Source organism: Schistosoma haematobium, chromosome 6 (assembly GCF_000699445.3).
Source record: "Schistosoma haematobium chromosome 6, whole genome shotgun sequence".
Lineage (NCBI taxonomy): Eukaryota > Metazoa > Platyhelminthes > Trematoda > Strigeidida > Schistosomatidae > Schistosoma > Schistosoma haematobium.
The window spans coordinates 6,445,096-6,472,336 of NC_067201.1; the positions used below are offsets into that span (position 1 = coordinate 6,445,096).

General features: G+C 35.9%; 1 protein-coding gene across 1 annotated transcript; it reads left to right on the top strand.

The window, feature by feature from the left end:
* Positions 1–2,955: 2,955 nt before the first annotated feature.
* Positions 2,956–26,810, top strand: MS3_00008410 (uncharacterized protein). The gene is made up of 4 exons (XM_051216754.1): positions 2,956–3,830; positions 6,423–6,771; positions 8,087–8,343; positions 26,521–26,810. The coding sequence occupies exons 1-4, from the start codon at positions 2,970–2,972 to the stop codon at positions 26,755–26,757; spliced, it is 1,704 nt and encodes a 567-aa protein (XP_051065362.1). The 5' UTR covers positions 2,956–2,969; the 3' UTR covers positions 26,758–26,810.
* Positions 26,811–27,241: the final 431 nt, after the last annotated feature.

Consider the following 27,241-nt stretch of genomic DNA (forward strand, 5'->3'; position numbering starts at 1 on the left):
GGAGTCCCATACTAGGGCGAAACGGCCGTCCAGTGCTTCCATGTTCTCCATGATGGTCTAGCTTCAATTGACTCATGATTTCAACCAGTGAAATTTCTAAAAATCTCCACAAAACCCATTCTGATGATAATAATAATAATCACCTGCTCACTAGTGACTGACTTCAGGAGACGCTCCTGGAGTTCTAGTGAGAAGTAGTGACCAGTGGAGTTCAACCAGGTCTGTTGTGAGATAGTAACTCACTGAAGACAATGGTGTACGGTGGCGCAACTTCGTGGATTGGTTGAAGTTAGACATTAACACCGTTGGATGCCCGTCAGCTCAGTGGTCCAGTGGTTAAGTGCTCGCGCGCGACACCAGTAGGTCCTGGGTTCGAGTCCCGTACTAGGACGAAACGGCCATCCAGTGCTTCCAGGTTTCCCATGGTGGTCTAGCTTCAATTGGCTCATGATTTCAACTTGTGAGATAATAAAATAATATTCCTATAAAGATTATTAGAAAGGATAGAGTTTAATTTGTATGTATGATAATAGTGTGAATTGTGAATAATATCAGACATGGTAGCTTGCATAGATAATCCAAGTCAGATGGATAATGAGGCTTTCTTTTCTAATGAGAGCACTAGAATTAAGCATTATATGGAAAGCTTCAGCTACTCTCCTTTCGTTGTAGTTACAAAAGCCTTTTTGTAATATTTCGATGTTTTTGATATTGATTTGGTGGTTATTGAAAATGGTGTGCACTCCTATTGTTTCTCATCAGAAAGGTCACATTTTTTTTCGTCCTTGATCCTGCACACACACACACACAAATTTACATACATGTCTCTGATAAATAACCTTGACCGATATGATATGACATTGACTTGTTCAGACCTGTTTTTTGATTGATCGCACGTAATATTCTTGCTTTGTTCTTTTGTACTATTGAAACTTGGATGAATTTTGATTTGGTTATTTATTCACTGAAAAAGTGGCTCATACTGAGTCATGAAACGTTAGAAAATCTAATTTTTCTACTTATTGAGATATTATAACAATCTAACTGATGCTCAATTTATTTGAAATGATCAAATCAAACCTTGGTAATGATACATTCAACCAATGGTAGTCTAACATTGTTCCACTCTTGATTTCAATTAAAACTCAACAATTCTATTCTGATAATTACCATGTGTTGATTAGTGACTAACTGAAAGATGGATTTCCTAGAATTCTAATAAGTGGCCGTGACCAGTGGAGGCAATGGAGGACGATCGTGTAAGTTTATGAATCGATTAAAGTTGGATGAAGGCTCAATGGTCCAAAAAACTTTAGGCCGAAAGGGACTATGGCTCTCAATAGTGCAATATCTCGGCATTTACTTGACACTGGGCATACCATTATTATTATTATTATTGTTATTATTATTATAAGCTTTATTCAATATTATATTTTTGGTACAATATAGAATTCTCAGCGCAAAGTATTTCAACAAGTTTCCGCTTCTTTCTTCTTGATCGTTCCTGGTGATAAATATTGAGTGATCACCAGTTAGATGTTAGCAGTCCAGTAAATGAACATCTGAATGATGTGCACTCTTTTCGCTGTATATTGCCAGCAACCACATTCTCTCTTATTGATTTTTTTTAACTTTGACAACGAAAGGTTGTACACTTTTCAGAAACGCAGCAGAATAGGTTATGCGATTAATAGACATAATGACATATATTAAGACAAACAAAAATAGATAACTTGTTGAAATATCTAGATGGCAGGAACAGGTAGCCCATATGCTCAAGCAAGCCACACGCTTTTAAAATTATCAGTAGACAAAAAAGCACGACTGCTCTCCGTTTTGCCGAAGCGATCGCGATAAGAAAACTTAAACCGGATTTATGTATTCAGAAAGAGACAGTAGTTAACTAATTATTACCCTGGTAACCCATTTTATTTTTTTTATTTTATTTGTTGGTTATTTGCTTTATCTTAATTATTTTTAAAACATTTATTTTGTGTTATATTCCCCTCCTTCCCCATTACCGAACTCGTAAACCAACTTTTCATTCACACATTTCCGCTCACTCACCCTCTTAAATTTTGTTAACTTTTTAAATTCCATTCAATTATTACGTAACCTATTTTATCAATGCTTATTTCCATGACTCCTTCACTACCTCTAAAAATTATCACACAATTTATAACTCCACTAAACCATTACACCAATCCTTAATTGTTTTCTTAATTTTAACACTAACCTCTGACATTCATTTATGTCAATTGTTTTACACTATTTCTTATCTCAATGTAAAATTCTATTACATTTTTGGTTGCAAGCAGCTGACGAGAAACCTCGAAATATGATGAGTTCATATTAATCTGCATCAGTATTTGTTCTTTCTTTATTTAAATTCATAAAGGGAACTAATTACATGAAAGATCAAAGAGTTTGCGTGGGGGATTGTGGATATGCCCTATTGACGAGTCCCATACTGAGACGAAACACCCATCCAATGCTTCCATGTTTTCAATGATACTCAAAAATTGATCCACTCATCGTTAGACACTATCACTATTGGATGCCGGCTCAGTGGTCCAGTAATTTAAACGTTCACGCGCGAGACCGAAAGCCTTAGGTTCGAATCCCGCGAGCGGGATCGTGAATGCGCACTGCTGAAGAGGAGTCCCACAATAGGACGAAACGGCCATCTAATGCTCCCAGGTTTCCAAAGATGGTCCAACATCAAAGGGTTCATGATCTCAATCAATAACTTAATAATCTCCACAACCTCTATACTAGTAATCTTCTTAATCTTATACTAATAAATTGAATGAAACCAATTCGACCAATTGAAGTGAAGATTATTTCAACCAATTAAAATATAAAATAAATAATATAAAATTAGAATCTGACTGATGAAATGATTGAAAAGCCCTAAAGTGTATATTGTTACCAATTCCCCTCCCCCAAATAATCAATTATTATTATAAATGGATACTAATATTTTACATATATTACATTTTAATGATGTATATAATGTTGAAGAACAAAAACAAGAACCAGTTGGTGGTGCAGCAAGATTTACAACTGCATTAAAATCACATGGAGCTGGCCAACATAGTATTGTATTATTTTCAGGTGATTGTTTAAGTCCATCTTATATAAGTAATATAACATATGGTCAACATATTCCATCAATTATGAATAAAATGTATATTCAATGTTCATTATTTGGTAATCATGAATTTGATTATGGTATGAATAATTTTAATGAATGTATGAATCAATGTAATTTTCCATGGATTAATAGTAATGTATATGATAAAGAATTAAATGAATTACTTGGTACTAAATTATCATATAAGATTATAGATTATAATAATGATATCAAAATTGGTATCATTGGGTTAATTGAAAAAGAATGGATTGAAGTGATACCATGTTTTACTACATCAATAATTGATGTCAAAGATATCATAGTAACTAGTCGACAATTAGGAACATATTTAAAAATACAAAAAAAATGTCATTTCGTTATAGTATTAACACATATGAGATGGTTCAATGATCGTTTATTAGCTATGAATGTACCAGAGATTGATTTAATCCTTGGTGGTCATGATCATGAATATCAATATGAATGGATTCAATTAAATGAGAATTTATTATTGGATACAAATTTATTATTGGATAAAAATAAAATTAATATTCAACGTTTAATTATTAAAAGTGGTAGTGATTATAAAACATTTTCACATTTATATATAAAATATGATAAAGAGAATTGTAAAATATTGAATATTGATATTGAACAAGTATTGATTGATAGACATTGGAAACCAGATAATGAAGTAAGTAATTGTTAATATGATAATATCTCATGAGTCAGTTGAAGGCTAGATCATTATGAAAAACCTGAAAGCGTTGGACGACCGTTTCGTCCTATTGTTGGGCTCCTCCTTGGCAGTGTGCATCCACGATCTCACTCCTCGTGAGATTCGAGCTCAGGACCTACTGGTTTCGCGCGTGAGCACTTAACCATTAGACCACTGAGCTTGATGGCATCCAATGGTGTTAATGTCTAACTTCAACTAATCCACGAAACTGAGCGACACATCCACCATTGACATCAGTGAGCTCGAATTCCGCGAGGTGGGTCGTGGATGCGCACTGCCAAGGAGGAGTCCCACAATAGGACGAAACGGCCATCCAGTGCATCTAGGTTTTCCATAGTGGTCTAGCTTCAGTTGACTCATGATTTCAACTATTGAAACTACTAAAATCTACACAAAACTTCTGAAAAAAATATATATCTCAATAACTTGAATTTACAAAGACAAACTAGTCAACTTTTGGTGTTTTATTTGGTAGTTTCGTTTTGTTCTCAAATAAGATCTATCCTAATAGATAAACTATTTAACAAACCTTGTTTGTAATGGTCTGTAGGATAACTGGAAAAAGTGCACACGGAAATGATTTTTCTACTTATACTAGTTTTCTTATTTTTGACTAATACATGAAGAAATGCATGTGACGGATACCTACTTTAAACATTGTTAATGTTGATTGGATGACCTATTCAGTGTATGCAGTGAACCGAAGAACCATGTACATATTTATATTCGATAATTTTGATTATATTTCCTTGAAAAAACTTGGATCAGATTACCTGGCAAAATGTTGGATTTACTTCAAATTCATTCGCTGACATTTTACAAAAACATTCTTGCTATTTAATGTCTCACATCAACTTGACACCCAAATACTGTGAAACTATTCGATCAAATTTAGATGAAAGTTCTTATGTATGTGATGGGTGTTCGATAACATCCTTAATGTAACGCTCATTTATTTTAGAATCATTGAGTAAGTGTTGTTCATTTAAAATGTAAATTATTGGAAAGAGATGGCAACCAAAGAATACTGTTACTGATTTGCACAAACTGAGGTGAATAAGCCATTTTTTATGTACTATAAGTTATTCTCTACTATGCTTTGTTATGACAATGAAATTAGTGTTCGCTTTAGAAAAAGGTGAATAGACTAAGATAAAGTACTAATGTGGTGTATGCTACCCATTTTGATAGATATAAATAGTATGGAACGCCAATCAGAAGTTGATTGCCTGGCAGTGGAAGACCGAGAAGATCGAACTGAAGAGAACAGAAAAGTAAAGAGAAAAGAATCTTAATGACAACAGAGATGAAGGAAAGACGAAATCTGTAGAAGAAGATTGATGGAAGATATGCAAATGATGTATTTAATGTATGGTTTTTCATATTTTTTATGATTATCCCCTCAAAGTCTTCTTACATAAGGTAAATAAAGTCCTTAATTGTTAGTCTAAAGCTAAAATCAAAATATAAATACATGCTTTCATTGGTCTAAGCATTTGAGTGGCATTGCCGTTATCACCATAGCTCAATTTCCCCACAATACCCTGGTACGCTCGAGAGTGGGGAGAGTTATCTCTCCCTCTCAAAATACTCTAACATTGTCACGTGCATACAACCACTGTCAGAGAAGTTCTACTCACTGCCTTCTCACGGCATTATTGTTGTTTACAAAATTAACAGGACGAAAAGCGAATGTCCGGCGCTTTAACTGCAGGTGTGGACATGGAGAGTCTACCTAAGGGAGTTGGGAAACCCTCATTCCAAACAAATGGTGTACATGGGCTCCAGTATCCTGAAGGAACAAATGGCGTATGAACCTATTGTTGGTCACCGGCTAAAATGAGAGTGCACTTCCTAAATTTGCTCCACTGTCTTGTGGACTAGACCTTTAGATCGAAGGCTCTGTATATGGTCCTCTAGCAAAACCACCTATTTCGGTTTGAGCACCCTGGCAGTATCACAGAATACACGCAAGTTAAGTGACTTGTGTGGCGCATATGTATTCGGTGCTTTCTTATACCAATATTTATATGTTCAAATAAATAAATAACAGCTCAATTCTAATATATGTATACTTTTTATTTATGAAATTTACAAACCCCTTTCGCTAGTTGAATATTCATAACATTTCAGTGATTCAACTATTCCAATTATGATATTGAAAGTATAGATTAACCTAAGAAATGTTCTTTTGAAATATGAATCAACCGAAAAAATATCTCGTTTTATTCGCTCAAATTATATTTTATGTATTATATATGAATATTTTTCAAGATTCAGTTGCTTGAAGTTAGACATTAACACCGTTGGGTGCTAACTCAGTGGTCTAGAGGTTTAGCGTTCGTGCACGAGATCGATAGGTCTTAGGTTCGAATCACTCTAGGCAGGATCATGAATGTGCACTACTGGATAGTTCCATACTAGGATGAAACGGCCATCCAGCGCTTTCGGGTTTCCATGGTGATCTAGTTTCAATTGACTCATGAATTCAATTATGAAATTTAATAATTAAAACAATTCCTCTCTTTTATTCTATTCTCAAAAAAGGTTCAAGAACTTGTTATTAAATCTACTAAAAAATTAGAAAAGAAACTGGATAAACCATTAGGACGAATTGAAACTGACTTTGATGTTAGATCCAATTCAGTACGTTTAAAAGAATCAAATATTGGCAATTTCATTTGTGATATAGTATTAACAGCTATAGAAGCCGATTGTGTACTATTCAACACTGGTACCTTAAGAGGTGATCGAATTTTTAAAGCTGGATTATTCACTTTGCGTGATTTAATGACTATACTACCATATTTGGATAAATTATCAGTTATTGAAATAACTGGTAGTCAATTAATAGAAGCATTAGAAAACTCAGTATCAGAATATCCAAAATCTGAAGGTTAGTATTACTATTATTATGTGTTTGTCTGTTATATGTATGATACATAATATTATGTTTGACTTCACTCATTATCCGATCACAGCTTACATTGTCTGGATTTATCAGGTTAATTTTTTGAGATAATAACTCACTGATGACAATGGTGGATGTGTCGCTCGATTTCGTGGATAAGTTGAAGTTAGACATTGAAACCGTTGGATACCAACCGGCTCAGTGGTCTAAATATTAAGCGTTCGCGCATGCGAGACCTATAGATCCTGAGTTCGAATCTCGTGGGGTGGAATCGTAGATGCGTACTGCTGAGGAGGAGTCCACAGTAGGACGAAACGGTCGTCCAGTGCTTTTAAGTTTTCCATGGTGGTGTAGCTTCAATTGACTCATGATCTCAACTATTGAAATTAATTTTTTCTTCACAGACTAATCAATCGTTATTTCACTTTTCTTTGTTAGGCAATAAACAACACAATTTCTTTGTAGCATCAAAGCTAGTCTTAATCACGATTTGTTCTAATGTTCATAGTTTATATCAATATGAAGTTATGTCTGAGCGTCACTAGAGAGTTTCAAGCTAAGATGGAAAATCTGATTTTCTATTACGTTCGTTAGTTGACGTCGATTTTACTTATTTATTTATTTAAACATATAAACATTGGTACAAGGTGACACTAAATAGATAGACGTCACATAAATCATCTGATTTATGTGAGGACTGGGATTTTGTCTGTGTGCCCAAACCGAAGTAGGTGGTCTTCTTACGGAACCTTCGATCCAAGGGTCTAATCCACAAAGCAGTGAAGCAAATTTAGGAACTACAGTCCCATGGTAGCCGGTGACCCACAATAAGTTTATACGCCATTTGTTCCGTTAAGATTCTGGAGCCCATGTACACCATTGATTTGAAATGAGGGTTTCCCAACTCCCCTAGGTAGATCCTCCATATCCACCATCCCAGTTAAATCTGCAGGTATTCACTTTTCGTCCTTTCTATTTCACAACCAACACCCCATCACGAGAAGGCCTTGAGTAGGACTTCCGTCGTAGTGGTTGCATGCACGTGGCTATATGAGATCACTTCGAGATGGAGAGCTGACTCTCTCCACTCTCGGCCATACCAAAGCATTTAGTGTCTACAGTTATACATACCTTATCATTAAGAATCATTTCATAATTCTAACAAGATTGTTATAGTTTATTTTAGTATATCTTACATTATTCATGATACGGTAGTAATAATTCTAATATATCAATGTTACATATTTCAATGATTTATTTTGTTCAATAATCAATATCATTAATATATTAATTTAAAAAGGACGTTTTCCAATGATTGGCGGTATTCGCTTTACATTTAATCCATTAAAACCAATTGGTACACGAATTCTAATTGAAGAAGTCACAATACAAAATGAACCAATCAATATGAAACATAATTATCGTTTATGTATAACTGATTATTTATATAATGGAAATGATGGTTATCAAATATTTCCTAAATGTACATTATTATTAGATGATGAAAAATGTCCAATTCTAATTATATTAATACAAAATTATTTTAGAACTATACAAGTAAGTTGAAGTTTTAAATGAATATAAATAACTTACTTACTTACGCCTGTTACTCCTAATGGAGCATAGGCCGCTGACCAGCATTCTCTAACCCACTTTATCCTGGGCCTTCTTTTCTAAATCCATCCGATTCTTGTTCATTTTTCTCATGTCTATCTCCATTTCTCGGCGTAATGTGTTCTTTAGTCTTCCTCTTTTCCTTTGATCTTTAGGATTCCATGTGAGGGCTTGTCTTGTAATGCAGTTGGGTGCTTTCCTCAATGTGTCTTATCCACTTCCAGAGCTTCTTCCTGATTTCTTCCTCCGCTGGGATCTGGTTTGTTCTCTCCCACAGTACGTTGTTGCTAATAGTGTCCGGCCAATGGATCCGGAGTATTTTGCGTAGGCGACTGTTAATAAACACCTGTATCTTCTGGATGATGGCTTTCGTAGTTCTCCAGGTTTCTGCCCCATACAGTAGAACTGTCTTGACATTTGTATTGAAAATCCTGACCTTGGCGTTGGTTGACAGACAGTTGCTTTGAGTTGCAGATGTTCTTCAGTTGTAAATATGCTGCTCTTGCTTTATCGAAAGTATTGTATTCTCTGAAATACATGGTTTATTTATAAAGTTTAGTATATATTCTTTTAAATAAGATCATCAGTGTTATGGCTTCCGCTAATAAGGAAGAATCAGACTATTTACTAATCAATTTGAACATTGTACTTAGTGTTTAGAAGGTGGAATGAGCCTTTTCGCATTATAAACTTCCCTGAATTCTGTTATATTATGTAATCACAGAACCTGTGTTGGAATCTCATGAGGCGGGATCGTGGGTGTGCACTGCTAAAGAGAAATCGTACAATAGAACGAAACGGTATTTATTGCTTCCAGGTTTTCCATAATGGTCTAGCTTCAATTAACTCATGATCTCAACTATTGGAAATACTATAATTACTGGTTTCAAATAAATTCTAGTTATATCAACCATTACACAACTGTAAGCTGAAATTGAACTTCATGTTCTCCCTATTGTGATTGGCCTGACTGCAATGTAGTCTGTCTTTATTTAACTAACAATCAATGAACATTTTAATCTTTGCCTGACTGATGCAATTAAATACGATGTTGTTCACTTATTTAGCTTATGAAAAAAAAAACAAATGAGCCAAATACTATTTATTTATTGGTATAAATAAAAGTATATAATCTTTTTAAGCAAATATGGATAGCGGCTAGCAGTGGAATCTAGGATGCGTGTTTCGTCCGGTTTGGGACTCGTCAATTGGATATACCTGCATGGATGGACCTGAAAAGGTACTGGGTTGGAGTCCCAGAGTGAACATCAACTCTGAGATTTAGGTACATCCAGTTGACGAGTCCCAAATAGGGCGAAATGCGTGTCCTGGATTCCACTACTAGCCACTATCCATCTTTGCATATAATGCTTGTGAATTAAGGCTATATCGAGGCGATCCGTACAGTATGCACATATGCCAATAAGAGAGAGACTGATCAATTGCAGTCTTAAATAACAGTGGGAAGATACAAGTAAAACAACACCAACTGAATTTAAAAGCATATAACATTTTCTATGTTATATTATTAGAAGGGAACTTTAAAATGTTATGACCAGACACGAAATATGAAAACTATTTGAAACAAAACAACAAAGTTTAAATACTTACTTGTATAAATCACTAATGAATAATATTAAAACAACCATGGTTTAACATTACTGTTCACATTCGCCTTTAGCATTAATGAACAAATTTCCAAATCCTTCTAATTCATCACTTCTTAAACTTGTCTCTATGCGAAATTAATCTGTTATGTCTTGATAAGCATAATGAATGATAACTTTTGGGATCCCTTTATGGACCAATACTATGCGTATATTTTTATCGTATAATTGTTACGTAACTAAACTATTCACATTCATCATAAGAGACTGATCAATTTCAGTCCCAAAACATCAATGGGAAGATTCAAGTAAAACAATACCAAGTGAAATAAACTTCACCCCATTGCACAAGCAAGTGGGTATCAGGACTCAGTAGCTAAATGGATAACGCGATGGCGTTTGAATCGAACGATACTGGATTCGAGTCCCAGAGTGAACATCAACTCAAATGCAGGTACAGCCAGTTGACGAGTCCCAAATAGGACGAAATGAGTGTCCTGGATTCCACTGCTAGCCACCATTTATCCTTGCATATAATGCTTGTGAATTAAGGCTATATCGAGGCGATCCGTACAGTATGCACATATGCCAATAAGAGAGAGACTGATCAATTTCAGTCCTAAACATCATTGGGAAGATTCAGGTAAAATAATATCAAGTGAATTATTCATATTCATGTCCCGCTTATTATGAGCTTTATTTTGACCTATGAACTATTACTCTACGATTTACCATTCTTGAATTATCCCCTTTCTATCAATTACTACCTCCCATATTCACAGCCACATTTGGCTAAATCTTGTACAAATATTGTTTCCTATTTTCTGGTACGTTGTCGTCGGTTTGATTGGTACATAAATCGACTATGTTTGAAATAAATAATTCAAGTTTCAAATATGATTACAGGTAGAGATAATTTATTTCTCGGGTTAACATATCTTTAAACATATTTAGGCAGATAAAATGTGTACCTAAATGTATGGAATACATACATTTCAATTAGTGACTACAATTTTTTCTTGAATATTTATAGTCATACCCTCAAAATTTCCCGTTAGAGATTAAGAAAAAAAAAGAACCCATATTCAATTTAATGTCAGCCTTTGGTCTAATTTCATATTTTCATCGTGTAATAATGTCGGCCTGCGTGAACATCTGGGCTACCTGTTTCTGATATCTGGATATTTCAACAAGTGCATTTCTGAAAAATGTACAACTTTTTTTGTTGTACAAGTTACGAAAGGCCTAATCCGAGATATCGTGGTTGCTGGTAGTGTGTAGCGAAAAGAATGTACATTATTTAGATGTCTATTGACTGGACTGCTAACTTCTAATTGGCGATCACTTAATAATTATTGTCAGGATCGACCAAGAAGTAATCCTATCTTTTGTAGATGCTCAACTATAATGTCCTCCTTGAAATCTACTTTGGACCGATCGTACGTGAACATTGGGTATTGAAATAGGCGCCATGACCTTGAAACCACTCACCTGCTTCTGAATGACTCGTCTATAAATTACAATCTCAACATTACGATGTACATCGGCGAGCAGCGAAATACATTGGTAATATAGAGTGTGAAATAGTATATACAAAAAGTATGCAGTGGTTCACATCATCTTAGATTTTCGTAGAAACAAATCTGAAGACAATTTCCTAGAATTTAAAATTTGGGAATTATAAATACTTCGATAGAATTAATCTATCTGTCGGTGAGACTATAATTTTTTCTACGAAAATTTAAGATACTTTTTGTGTGTACTATTTCATACTCTATATTATCCATGTATTTTGCTACTCACCGATGTACATCGTAATTATAGTAATACGTATTCTTTTGTTAGAACGGGTTTTTGTGGATATTATACTAAATAGAATCGTTGAATTCATGAGTCAATTGAAGCTAGACCACCATGGAAGATATAGGAGCACTGGACGGCCCTTTCGTCCTAGTATGGGACTCCTCCTCAGCAGTACGCATTCACCATCCCGCCTCTTGACATTCGAACTCAGGATCTATCGGTCTCGTGTGCGAACGCTTAACCTCTGGGCCACTGAGCCGGCATCCAACAGTGTTAATGTCTAACTTTCAGCTTTGCCATGATGGGCTAGCTTCAGTTGACTCATGATCTCAACTATATCCTTTTAATAGTTGTTTAATAAAAGTACACTACACTGATGTACCTAGGAAAATTATCAACTAATCAGAAAGTAGTGTTTTTTCTCACAGGAAAAAACGACAAATTCCAATGAATTAATGAAGGTTAATGTATTGAATTATTTATTAAAGCAATCTCAAAAGTGATAAGGTGAAGTATTAGGGGTTTGGTTACATTTATGTATTAAGGTAAGAGGTTTTCATAATCCCCTCGGTAATTTTTTTAACGCCACCCCACCCTTTTTGAAAAATTTTTTCAACCACAAAATTAAAATATTTTTCATCCCGTTTCATCCAATGAAATGGCTAGTTTAAAACATCGTTTTAATTGGTTAGTTATGTCCTGTCAATTTGTTATAAAACATCAGTACTTGTCGAAAAAGTACATTTTAATCATCATTATGGAGGAGAGTAACGTGCCATGTACAAGCGTTGTTGTTTCTCACGTTGTCACAGAAATGGAGGAAGTCTTTTTGACAACCTTGTTTCTCGTTGCGTTCCAATCAGTTGAAGCGTTAAAGTCCACTATCACAAATTATGAAAGATCGACTTACTGTCATTATGTAGTTCGAGATTCGCATTTGTACAGAGATGAAAACTCGTATATTGAATTTGTGTGCTGGAGACATGGCCGTAGAACATCTAGCGGTTCGTCACAGCGGATCAGACGGAAGAGGTAATTTGATTAATGTTATTAAATTTTTTTCATGAAAGGTTTCCATGAACACTCAATGTCCGGCCTTCATGTATTGTAAGATTATAGACGGCTACTGGACTGTTGTACATGGGAATGTGCATCACAATCACGAGTGCAATTCCCTGAAATACGACAGTAATTCTTGGGTGCGCAGGTCAACGGAGGCCCAGTTTGAAAATGTGCGACCGCTACTGATATCTGGTACGGCTTTATTACACATTAATAATTATGCTTACCATTCTTATGGGAAACTTCTGAATGATCAAGATATCTTTAATATGCGGTACAAAGTGTTCTCACACGCCAACCTTCCTGGTAAGCAATCTGCCTATTAATAATGTAAACGACAGGTGATTACGGGAAATTAAAAGCTCACATAATGTCGTTAGGTGGGCTTTGCGAATACGAATTAGACGATGATAACTGTCTATCGTATTTTTCTTCACGACTGCTGATCAAAGGATTTTGGCAGATCGTTTCTTTGATATTATTGGTTTGGACGGGACATACAAGACGAATAACGAGAACATCTATTTATATCAGGTCGTCGCCCTTGATATGAATTTTATGGCAATACCTGTAAGTCGCGAAACATCGACTTTGCTTTCTCAATTCCTGTCGTTCTTCCAACGGTCAACCAACAGTCGACGGGTGGTAGGCATGATGACAGATGATTCACCTGCAATAGCTGCTGCCATCATGCAGGTGTATCCCAATGCTCACCATATTTTGTGTCGCGTCCACCTTGTTCGCAATGTTAGAAAGAGGGTAAGTGTTTCGTTCATTAACATTAACCCAGTAACCGTAATTGTAGATGGTACGATCAGAAGTGATACAACTGTTTTTCGCCTGATGTTCACTCGAACTGTTGAAAGGTAAATAAAAATCTACATAACATTATTTTGTAGTTTTAACAATGTATTGTCCTTAATCGAAATATCGGACGGAACGTTTGCCCGATATGTCAGAGACCACCTATTACCGAGAAAACACAAATGGTCTACAGCTTTTCGACCATTAGCAACGCTACTTCAACTCAATAATGCGAACTTTGTTGAGACAAGTCATCGAATTCCGAAGATGCATCAACTGAGTCGAGAAACACCTGTGCTAAGATCTATTTTCAGTGTGCTACTTCACATTGGATATTGAATGGAAGCAAGATTACAGAAATATACATCAGATTGCCGGATAAAAGCCAACATCGGTCAAGAGCCAGCAATGCGTGCACTTCAGGAACGACTGACACCAGCTGCATGTCAAGTACTGAAGCGACACCTGCGCACTCCTATAACGCAGTTTGTAATGTCTGGACTTATTCACGGCTGTGGACGCAACAGGCACTTACAATGTACACCGCGATTCCATGCGCTGCTCCTGTTCATTTTCCTTTGAAAACGGTTTGCCATGTCGGCACATATTGGCTTACTGTACATACAGTATTACTGATGTGAACGTACAGTCAATTTGTGATAGGTGGTTACACTCTGATACTTATCTGACTCATATTGCAGTTAAGAATTATTTCCCAATGCAATTGAGCCAGCCGAGCATGAAGAATGCTGTGATTGCGTTAGTCAGGCGAATGTCTGAGGAACAATGCAGTTCACTTTATAGCCATGCTTATCAAGAACTTCACGGTAGACTACCACCAACGCCGTTGAACTTACAGGCAGAACCGCAGTTGTACATTGAAACAAGAACCTCGACTAACGTTGCAACGCCTTTGATGCACCGTCCTACAGCTAAATCTGCATTAATAAGAGACCGAGTAAAGGCTTTTTCATGGCCACCCACAATTTAATCTACATTATTTTGTTTCCAACTCTTATTTCTATGGCAAAGGTCAAGTAATGAACCACTTATTAATGTCACATGAATTTAGATATGCGTTAGAGATTAATAATTGAAATGCGATTATCGCTCATGAATTCGTAAACTTTTTTATAATGTTTATGAGATGAAAAGGCTGAGAAATCTTATACAACAATTTGTCATCTAATGACCACTAATCTAATAATTTTAGATTTAAAATAATGTGATTACCGTTCATACCTTAGTAACACGTTAATCTCTAAATTCATGTGACATTAATAAGTGGTTCATTACTTGACCTTTGCCATAGAAATAAGAGTTGGAAACAAAATAATGTAGATTAAATTGTGGGTGGCCATGAAAAGCCTTTACTCGGTCTCTAATTAATGCAGATTTAGCTGTAGGACGGTGCATCAAAGGCGTTGCAACGTTAGTCGAGGTTCTTGTTTCAATGTACAACTGCGGTTCTGCCTGTAAGTTCAACGGCGTTGGTGGTAGTCTACCGTGAAGTTCTTGATAAGCATGGCTATAAAGTGAACTGCATTGTTCCTCAGACATTCGCCTGACTAACGCAATCACAGCATTCTTCATGCTCGGCTGGCTCAATTGCATTGGGAAATAATTCTTAACTGCAATATGAGTCAGATAAGTATCAGAGTGTAACCACCTATCACAAATTGACTGTACGTTCACATCAGTAATACTGTATGTACAGTAAGCCAATATGTGCCGACATGGCAAACCGTTTTCAAAGGAAAATGAACAGGAGCAGCGCATGGAATCGCGGTGTACATTGTAAGTGCCTGTTGCGTCCACAGCCGTGAATAAGTCCAGACATTACAAACTGCGTTATAGGAGTGCGCAGGTGTCGCTTCAGTACTTGACATGCAGCTGGTGTCAGTCGTTCCTGAAGTGCACGCATTGCTGGCTCTTGACCGATGTTGGCTTTTATCCGGCAATCTGATGTATATTTCTGTAATCTTGCTTCCATTCAATATCCAATGTGAAGTAGCACACTGAAAATAGATCTTAGCACAGGTGTTTCTCGACTCAGTTGATGCATCTTCGGAATTCGATGACTTGTCTCAACAAAGTTCGCATTATTGAGTTGAAGTAGCGTTGCTAATGGTCGAAAAGCTGTAGACCATTTGTGTTTTCTCGGTAATAGGTGGTCTCTGACATATCGGGCAAACGTTCCGTCCGATATTTCGATTAAGGACAATACATTGTTAAAACTACAAAATAATGTTATGTAGATTTTTATTTACCTTTCAACAGTTCGAGTGAACATCAGGCGAAAAACAGTTGTATCACTTCTGATCGTACCATCTACAATTACGGTTACTGGGTTAATGTTAATGAACGAAACACTTACCCTCTTTCTAACATTGCGAACAAGGTGGACGCGACACAAAATATGGTGAGCATTGGGATACACCTGCATGATGGCAGCAGCTATTGCAGGTGAATCATCTGTCATCATGCCTACCACCCGTCGACTGTTGGTTGACCGTTGGAAGAACGACAGGAATTGAGAAAGCAAAGTCGATGTTTCGCGACTTACAGGTATTGCCATAAAATTCATATCAAGGGCGACGACCTGATATAAATAGATGTTCTCGTTATTCGTCTTGTATGTCCCGTCCAAACCAATAATATCAAAGAAACGATCTGCCAAAATCCTTTGATCAGCAGTCGTGAAGAAAAATACGATAGACAGTTATCATCGTCTAATTCGTATTCGCAAAGCCCACCTAACGACATTATGTGAGCTTTTAATTTCCCGTAATCACCTGTCGTTTACATTATTAATAGGCAGATTGCTTACCAGGAAGGTTGGCGTGTGAGAACACTTTGTACCGCATATTAAAGATATCTTGATCATTCAGAAGTTTCCCATAAGAATGGTAAGCATAATTATTAATGTGTAATAAAGCCGTACCAGATATCAGTAGCGGTCGCACATTTTCAAACTGGGCCTCCGTTGACCTGCGCACCCAAGAATTACTGTCGTATTTCAGGGAATTGCACTCGTGATTGTGATGCACATTCCCATGTACAACAGTCCAGTAGCCGTCTATAATCTTACAATACATGAAGGCCGGACATTGAGTGTTCATGGAAACCTTTCATGAAAAAAATTTAATAACATTAATCAAATTACCTCTTCCGTCTGATCCGCTGTGACGAACCGCTAGATGTTCTACGGCCATGTCTCCAGCACACAAATTCAATATACGAGTTTTCATCTCTGTACAAATGCGAATCTCGAACTACATAATGACAGTAAGTCGATCTTTCATAATTTGTGATAGTGGACTTTAACGCTTCAACTGATTGGAACGCAACGAGAAACAAGGTTGTCAAAAAGACTTCCTCCATTTCTGTGACAACGTGAGAAACAACAACGCTTGTACATGGCACGTTACTCTCCTCCATAATGATGATTAAAATGTACTTTTTCGACAAGTTCTGACATTTTATAACTGATTAGTTGTGCGGATTGAACGCTGTATTCGTCTCCTAAGCTATTGTGTAATCCCCAAAATAAAGCTTAACAGCGACCTGAACATTAGAGAGAAGACTCAGTTTGCGAGATGTAATTTACCGCAAGTGTCATTTGAATACAGAAATTACAGGGTTTTTATGATATTTTAAACTTCCTTGGGGTTGCTAGAAGATTCTTGAAATGAAACTTAACATAGTAGCAGTGTAGCATTCAGCCAATCAGAACCTTTACATTTGACGTTTCGCTTCCTTGATGTCTCTTGCTAAAACCTAAAGTGAACGCTGATTGGAGGAAGCGCTTCTTAGTGATCCATGATGTTCGCTTGTCTTTTGCAAGCCTTTTTCTTGATCACTCCAACACCTCCCCTTTCAAAAAGCAAGACCTCTTCTTCGGGTGTACTTGAGCTTTATAACTAGTTTCCTGCGGCGTTCGGGTTTTCTGGGTGTCCAGCTTCTATGTGTGTCTGTTGGGGTTCCTGTCATTGGAGTATCTGTAATTATATCCAGCGGAAGCCTCACTTGACTATCTACTCTGTCTAGAGTCTTTTTCTCTCTGTGTATTTGATTAATGTGTCTAATCAACATTCCGAAAGTCCCATTTACTTTGTATAAAACATCCTCCATTCTCTTCTCAATGACTCCCGGTTCACAACGATTATTTCCAATGTATGATTTGACGAGCACTTTATCACCGACGTTAAAACTACGAATATTCTGATTTTGTCTGCCTCCACCCATTAGTTTAGGTGGTAACATGACGTCAAATATGGTTCGGATGCTTCTCACAAACATCGCTTCTGCAGAGGACTTCCCATCTGGGACAATAGGGTTATGTGTGGTTTTATAGGCTGTTAAGAATTTCGTAATTACTTGACTTGTTCCCTCTCCTTCCCCTTTCAGTTGTGCTCTTTTGAATGTGTCACTGAGTTTTTGTCATCAACTTTCGATGTACTGACTTTGTTGCAGATTGAGTTTATGGGGCTGTTTGTTAATTTCAACCTTTCTGTCCAATCAAGCTCCATTTAGTTGAATGATGAACGGTCTGTCAGAAATATTACACCCTTCTCCATGGACTCTTTGACTGTGACTTCACAATGAATCTCACCAGCAATGTTTAGAATTCCCCCGGGTGCACTCTGCTAATTGATGAGTTGAACATATTTTCGGTCTCCCAACTTTCTCCCACGTCCTTTGTTTATAAGCGTTATATCAGAGGCTGTATCTAACTGTAAGCGGGCATCATACCCATTAATCTTGAGAGAAACACGCTTTCTAGGGTTATGGGAGCCAGCTTTGTGAAGAGCTACCGTTACTTAAGATGTTTGTGGTTTGAATCTTTTGGAATACACTTTCGGTTGACGGCGTTTTCGGGTTTCGCAATGACTTTCTTTGTGCCCTTTTCTGGAATACATGGTCCAACGATGATTTTTAAACGGGCAAAACCTATTGAAGTGTCAACCGCCACATAACCAGCATGAGGATGATGGTTTGTTGCTGTCATTACGATAATTCTGAGTGCTGGAACCTTGACTGCATTGACATGAAGGAACCGGTTTCCGTTCTCTACCATCGAGGCATCATGCTACAGATTCACTAACATTTGGCATTCGGTAGCTACTTCCTGCAGCTTCATGTTGGAGCAGTGTTCTAGCTTGCTCAGAATTCTCGTTCGGATGTCAGCATCCACGGGTGAAAGGGATGAAAAAACTTTTTTAAATGGGTGAAAAGAATTTATTAAAAAACTACAAAAACAGCCGGTCGCTTATGATATTCCAAATCTAGGGTGTTTTTAATCTTTTACTGATATACAAACTATTTGTCTTGTAAGTTGGACTTTTCTCACAAAGAGCAAAGTGTACTATTGTCAATTTGGTTGGTTTGTCATCAAAGCATACAATCACTGTTTGTTTCTATAATTTACTATGAACGATTTCGTACTTGTTTAAAACTTATCGTTTCGATCTATTTATATCTAATTTTCTCATGCAAAAGTTTATGTGACTAGGAACTGACACTTATCCTTAGTTCAATAGTTGAGATCATGAATCGACTGAAGCTAGACCACCATGGCAAACCTGGAAGTTGGACATTAACACCGTTGGATGCCGGCTCAATGGCCCAGAGATTAAGCGTTAGCACACGAGATCGATAGGTCCTGAGTTCGAATATCGAGAGGCGGGATCGTGAATGCGCACTGTCAAGGAGGAGTCCCATACTAGGACGAAACGTCCGTCCAGTGCTTCCAGGTTTCCCATGGTGGTCTAGGTTCAATTGATTCATGATTTCAGCTACTAAAATTACTACAATGTCCACAAAACCCCTTCTGATACTTATCTTTATAGTGAAAGTAAATGTACTGAATGAAAAATATTCTTTGCAGTAAATTCTCATCAGTTTCTACAGTTATAAATTCAAGTTAATATTTAAAAAAAAAAAGATAACTAACTTAGACTTGTTACGTCTTTTTGTATCCAGAATAGATGTCTTAGGAATTCGCTGTTCTGTATTCATGAATAACTTCTGGTATGACTAAGCCAAAGTATAAATGAGACGGCCAACAGCTTTATCTTGTTTCGTTTAGTTCAAACGGTTCATCCAACCAGCGTGAATTACTTTATCATGCAAATAATTATTCACTATAATTTCTCAGTCTCAGAGTCATTTAAGTGGCAGAAGCAATAGCTATGTGCATTAAAAATCCAGAGCTTTACGACTAAAAGAAATATGCCTAGCATCTTTTCGTTTTTTGACCAACCTCATGGTCAATAAGTCAACAGTCATGTTAATTAGTATTCATCTGATGTCGATATCTCTCATTCACTTCATATCATCACATATGTTAAGTAGTTTGGAAGTAAACATTTCCTCTAATTTACAGCTACATGATTGATCCTTTCACTCCTTTTTTATTTATATTTATCTTCGAGTCCCAGTGTAAACTTCAGCACGCTGGGATTTAGGTATATTCAGATGACGCATCCCAAATGGGACGTTATTGTAAATCTTGAATTACACTGTTGGCTATAATCCATCTATCCTGTAAAATATGTATCAATACGATTATATCAAGTCCATTCACATAGTATGCTCATATGTCAATTAAGATTGATCAAATTCAACCCAGAGTATTAACAACGGAATAATTCGAACCATTACAAACTAAGCTATGCTCTATAGTTTAGCTTACTAGTAACCATAACACTGATAATATTTGACAATGAAGAAAACTTTCTACAATCATTCTGTTTGATCTGTTACATAATCCTTACTTTCGTTATCTATCAAACCTTTCATTAGTTTCTTATTTAAAATGAATTGATCATCTAATCGGAATGTAGCTAATGAAGTTAATAATTTCTCATTCTAGTTGTATCTGTATTTACAATGACACTTTTCAATAACTATTTGGGAAAGCCTTGAATATTTCTTAAATGTTCATTTTAAGAAATATAGATTCATTGTGTTAAATGTTTATAGGCTTTATTGCTTCATATCATTTACTATTAACTTTGGCATATGGATTTAATTTCATTGCTTTAGATCATGAATTAATTGAAGCTAGATCACCATGAAGTATTACTGTAAATGTAGGCTTTCAAAAACTATCTCATAGACTGGAAGAAATTGAATAATTTTTCTTATGCAATAATACTAGTCGATGAAGTTGAATATGAAGTCACTCATTGAAAAGTAAACTTTACTTCTTTTAAAACCTTAATGTTCTATTATCGAACTTGGTGAAGATAGTGTAGATCACCAATGTAGATGATCTATGTCGAAATGACTGGAGGCCTACTCGAGTTAGACGGGAATAGTGTGACAAACTAGCTAACGTCGAAGTCATACCTCGTGGTTAGCACCTTGCGTGAACTACCCCATTGCAATATCAATGTGCTGTAGATGCTTTGAAGACTGTACAACACAAAGGACGTTATTACATAAATATATTAGTTAAAGTAGATGCAAGCGAAAGTAAGACCACTGCCGCATGGGCCAGTCCATGGCATACGATTAACTGATGCGCGTTGGTTATCCTTGACCTTGACGAGGATCGATGATTTGTTCGATCTTCAAAGACCCAAATGCCGGATGATTTGGCTAGGGTTTAGAGTTTCAATTGGTAGTTTAAGAAAAATCAGTCAATATTACTAATAGAATGTTTTAAATATATAATTAATATAAATTGTGCTTTATTTATTCATTTAATTAGTTTGTAGGTGTCATTACCAAGGTTTGATTTGATAATTTCGAATAAATTGAGCATTGGGTTGATTGTTATGAATAAAAATAATATAATGAGAAGACGTAGTTTATCAGAATTATGTGATATATTTGCGCAATACATTTCGAACAATCTGATCACACATATACTTGTTAAGAACATTTATATATGAAAAATTAAAAGGTCAACTAGACAGGTTAAGGGTAAGTCATAACAAAGGAAAAATATTAAAGTACACAAAAACAAATGTGATTACCACTCTGGATAGTAAATCAGTACTACCAGGGTAGGTTAAGTGTAAGTACAAATTGTTTTTGAACACATAAAGGGGGGGTTCAATTTTCGTATAGCCAAGGCTTCAATAAACCTTAGTATACGTCCTTGAACGCTTTTGTACAACACAACAAATGCTGATTTGATATCAACCTTATGACCCGTCTCAATCAAATGTTTCGCAATGGATGATGACAACTGTCTACCCTGTGATCTCATTTCACCATTGGAATTCATCTGATTCTGCAACCATTTTGGTATATGTTCACCCACCCTTAATTGCAAATCACAATTGCTCCTCCCTACGTACGTGTTTCCACACATACATGTAAATTTATAGACACAATGGGATGTGACACAACCGTTTTCATGCTGTTTCGGCTTCTGGTGAAACATAGACCTTGTCTTTTCGATAATGACAAGTTGGACAGCATAAAATGTCCGGTTGATAGCTAATTTAAGTCTCTGTTTCAACATGAGACTATTTGTGTCACCTCTGAATGATAGCGTAATATAAACTCGCTTTTTGGGTGCCAGAAGCGTCATAGGTCTAGTCATATTGCAACCCTTCCAGCGGTTTATGAACTTCAAAGGGTAACCATTATTGATTAACGCATCAGTCAAGAGCTTCATCTCTACTTCAATAGTATCACTAGTACAAATACGATTGATTCTATTGAATAAGCTCTTTATTAAACCACGTTTATAATGAATAGGGCAGTGACTATGAAAATTAAGATATTGTCCTGTCCATGTTGGTTTTCTATATATAGCACGTTTGATGTAAACACTTTATTTACAAATGTACCTCTTGGGAAAACCATCGATATTTTATGTGACTTTATTTCTTCGGAAAACCTTCCACTGCCTTTTCCTGTTAAAACTCTCAAATATTTATTACTATTATGTACAGATAATGTAAAATTCACATTTGAAGGTGAACACTTCAGACAAATAGATGGTGTAGCTATGGGCAGCCCTCTAGGACCATTGCTGGCTGATGTGTTCATGGGATATATGGAAAATTTAGTTGGAGACTCAATTCGAAAGATGGGTCTGTATAAACGATATGTAGACGACATAATAATCATAGGTGATAAAATTGAAGACATAAGCCACTTGTTAGAAGAATTCAATAGTAGTCGAAAGCACATTTCTCTTACATGTGAAGAAGAGAAGAACAACCAACTTCCTTTTCTTGACATCCTGATTACTAGGAGAGATGATGGTTCCATCAAACGTGCTATATATAGAAAACCAACATGGACAGGACAATATCTTAATTTTCATAGTCACTGCCCTATTCATTATAAACGTGGTTTAATAAAGAGCTTATTCAATAGAATCAATCGTATTTGTACTAGTGATACTATTGAAGTAGAGATGAAGCTCTTGACTGATGCGTTAATCAATAATGGTTACCCTTTGAAGTTCATAAACCGCTGGAAGGGTTGCAATATGACTAGACCTATGACGCTTCTGGCACCCAAAAAGCGAGTTTATATTACGCTATCATTCAGAGGTGACACAAATAGTCTCATGTTGAAACAGAGACTTAAATTAGCTATCAACCGGACATTTTATGCTGTCCAACTTGTCATTATCGAAAAGACAAGGTCTATGTTTCACCAGAAGCCGAAACAGCATGAAAACGGTTGTGTCACATCCCATTGTGTCTATAAATTTACATGTATGTGTGGAAACACGTACGTAGGGAGGAGCAATTGTGATTTGCAATTAAGGGTGGGTGAACATATACCAAAATGGTTGCAGAATCAGATGAATTCCAAGGTGATTCATAAGTGATATGTATGTAAATTTGTGTGTATGTATATGTGCATTTTTTAAGAATGAGAACTTGTGTGACCTTTGTGGTAAGAAAGGATAGAGTTTAAATTTGTAATATGATAGTGTGAAATTGTAAATACGATCAGACTGAATGGTTAGGACAGATGGTCCAAGTAGGATGTATGATAGGACCTTCCTTTCTATTGAGAGAAGTAGGATTAAGCATTATATGGAACGCCTCAGCTACCCTCCTTTCTTTGTAGTTGTAAAAGCCTTTTTGCAATATTTTGATATTTTTAAAATCGATTTGGTGGTTGTTGAAAATGGCATGAACTGCTATTGCCGATTTAATTTGAAGTTGGTTCAATTCTACAGGATTGTTAGGAGGTTTCTTTGTGTACCTAATATGTTATTTGGCTCTAGTCACGATTTCGCGGGATGACTCCAATATAGTAGGCATCACGATCGATACAACCTAATTTGTAGACGCAGTTGTGTGTGGACATGAACGGGATTTTGTCTTTCAGGCGAACTAAAGTATTAAGTAGTGTGTCCGTTGTTTTGTAATACACTTTAATTCTGTGATGTTTTAAGATTCTTTGGATTTCTTCTGTTGTGCCATGACGGTATGGTAGAACTACAGTACCAATCTATGGCATTTCATTCGAATCATTATTATAATGTAATAAACTGTTTTGTTTTAATATGCTTCTAATAATCTTCATAGGGAAATTATTAAATTGTAACATGCTAATTATATTCATTTGTTCTTTTTGTTTGTCTTCCTCTGATGTGATGATCTTGTTAGCTCGTCTAAAAAGATTTAAGGCTAGCGAGATCTTTGCACTGAAAGGATGTGCTGAATGGAAGTCAATATAACTATTTGAATGTGTCGGTTTTCGGTAAATGGATAGGTTGTAGTGTCAGTTATTATGCCAAGCCCATATACCTTATTCTAGCTTTCGGACATCACATTTTATTCATTCTACTCGAGCCATACTTTGACCTTGTTATTTATTCGCTTATTAATCTAGACTGATTTTATATGAGCGTATATGTGTGTGACCTTCTTATCCTATTAATCACATGTCTGTAGCTTAATTTTATCTGACTATAAATATTGAGCAACGCTTGACTAAAATGGAGTTGGCTTCCCAGCCACCTTCCCTGCGTGTCATTTTGCTTGGCTCTGTTTCATTCGCTTCATGTACAAAATATATGTATTCACAAATCAATTCTCGTTATTCGACTTATTTAATTCAGTTATTGGATAATGCGATTTAAGTCGACGATGATATACGAGAATCAGCGATAACAATCATTCGTACGATCAAAATGGAGTCAGATCAAACGGGCCACTAAAAGGTTTAGACTTCTATTTGGATTTCTTTTTACTAAGCAATCCAAGAATGGTAGCTCACCATGTACATTTTCATTTTCATTCGTGAATTTGATGTGCGATGAAAGTGTATTTATTCGTTTTGAAAAAGATCTTAGATGAGTCTTTTTTATAACAACAAATGTATCGTCTATATATCTAAGCCAAATTCGTGGTATAATGTTGTGGGCGAAGATATTTGATTCTATGTATGCCATAAAAAGGTTGGCTACAATCGGGGACACGGGGGATCCCATTGCTACACCGTTAGTTTGTTTGAATAACATACCGTTAAAAGTAAACAGCGTTGAATTTAAGCAAAGTTTTAAGGATTTCATGATTAGACTGATGCTCAACGGACATCTGTCAGGAAGAGTATTGTTGTTCTCAAGTAAACCACTAATAAATTCTAAGCATTAATCAATGAGAACACTTGTGTATAAAGAAACGACATCAAAGCTTACCATGATTTCATTCTTCTCGATGATTAATCCGGATAATTTTGATTTAAAGTCATATGTGTCTTTAATTATATTATGTAAGTTGAGTTGTAGTGGTTTTAATATATTGCTTAAATATTTTGATAATGCATATGTTGGGGTGTTTGTGAAGTCTACTATCGGTCTTAGAGGAATATCTGGTTTATGAATTTTTGGTAAGCCATAAAACCGTGAGACATTACATGATTTGGGATGCAACGCAAACCAAAGCGAGACCCCAATGATTGGTTTTAGCTCGTTCAGAAGTTGATTTGTTTCTAAATTGACTTTATTCTTAATCGTTAGAGAAGTTTTTGGATTGATCTTTTCATAAGGTCTTTTTGAGAGATCTTCAAGAGCTTTATTAACATAATCTGTTTTATTCATGATTACTGCCGTGTTGCCTTTGTCGGCTTTTGTGATGATAATCGTTTTGTCTTTTTTAAGTGAATGCAGAGCCTTCAATTCTTCTTTTGAAATGTTTGGTGGAATGTGTTTTTGTTTAGTCAGAATATGGGATGTCTTTTGACGTAGTAAATGCGACTCTTTTTCCGATAGTTGTGCGATCATTGGTTCTATAATTGGAGCAATTTCAAGAGTGCTAAGTGGTTTTCTGGGTAAATTGAAATTTAATCCCTTCTCTAGTAGAGTGATTTCGTGACTGTTTAAGTTTCTTTTAGAGAGATTATGAACAGTTCTTCTTAGATCATTCGAATTGTATTTTATTGTTAATGTTTTCTTATCTTTCTTCTTTTCTTTGATGTTTTCGAATTTTTTAATTTGTCGGTGTTTCGATGAATTTAAATAGTGGCGTTCTCTTTCTATAAACAGGTTGGATATCGTGGTTTGTAATTCGGTCGGGATTAAAAGCTTCAGTAAATCATCAAGGTTTTTGATTCGTTCACGATATTTTTCTAGTAAATGTATGCATTTGTGAATGCGTTCTCGTAACAATATTCGAGACGCGTGTTGCGAAGTCTGGATAGATCTCCAGGACAGTTCTGGAGGTTTTATAACAAGAGATTTAGGGATAATGTTGTCTTGAACATCTCTCAACAGGACCTTATGAAAAGATCAATCCAAAAACTCTGAAGAAGTGACTTACACTAAGTCACGAAACGTCAGAAAATCCAATTTTCTACTCATTGGGATATTACAAATATATTATTTTTATTTATTCATTTAATTGTTTAGGTACTCAATGGATTTGAACCATCCCATACACATCATCGTCAATGTTTAATACCTTTCATGGAAAGGAAAAAATTAATGCAACAATCAATTAGTAACAATAATTGTAATTGTAATCGCCATGATGCTACATCACGATGGAATAAAGCACGATGTATTTTAATAGAACAACGTGAAAAATCAATTGCCAATTTAATAGCCCCTAAAATTGATGGACGAATTAAAATGATTATGTCATAAATGTTATGTTATTTGAGTAATTATTATCATTAATAAACGTTACATAAATATTGTTTCTTTAATTTTAAATCATAGTTGGTTGAGCGCCTGGCGCGAGAATGATAAGTCCTGGGTTTGGATTTCGCGGGGTGCGGGATCGTGAATGCGCACTTCCAGGGAGGAGTCCCATACCAAGACGAAACGTCCGTCCAGTGCTTCCAGAGTTTCCATGGTGGTCTAGGTTCAATTGACTCATGATTTCAACCATTGAAGTTTCTAAAATCTCCACAAAACCCCTTCTGACAAATTTGATTGATTATAGTTTCCCAGTTTACCCAATATGAATTGTGAATAATCTTACTAAAAACAAAACACTTTAACCTAGTTTGAATCTACATAGAAACTGAAGCATAAGAGAAAAGGCGCGATTTGTAAAACTAAAGATTGATGATAAGGATTTATTTAACTGATAGATAATTCCCATTTAAACATTAGTCATTAAAGA

Bases quoted from the DNA above. Each gene is read 5' to 3' on its own strand.
- MS3_00008410 (XM_051216754.1), top strand. From the start codon at position 2,970: ATGGATACTAATATTTTACATATATTACATTTTAATGATGTATATAAT. The intron at 3,831-6,422 runs GTAAGTAATTGT...TTCTCAAAAAAG, and splicing joins ATTGGAAACCAGATAATGAA to GTTCAAGAACTTGTTATTAA. The intron at 8,344-26,520 runs GTAAGTTGAAGT...TTAATTGTTTAG, and splicing joins ATTATTTTAGAACTATACAA to GTACTCAATGGATTTGAACC.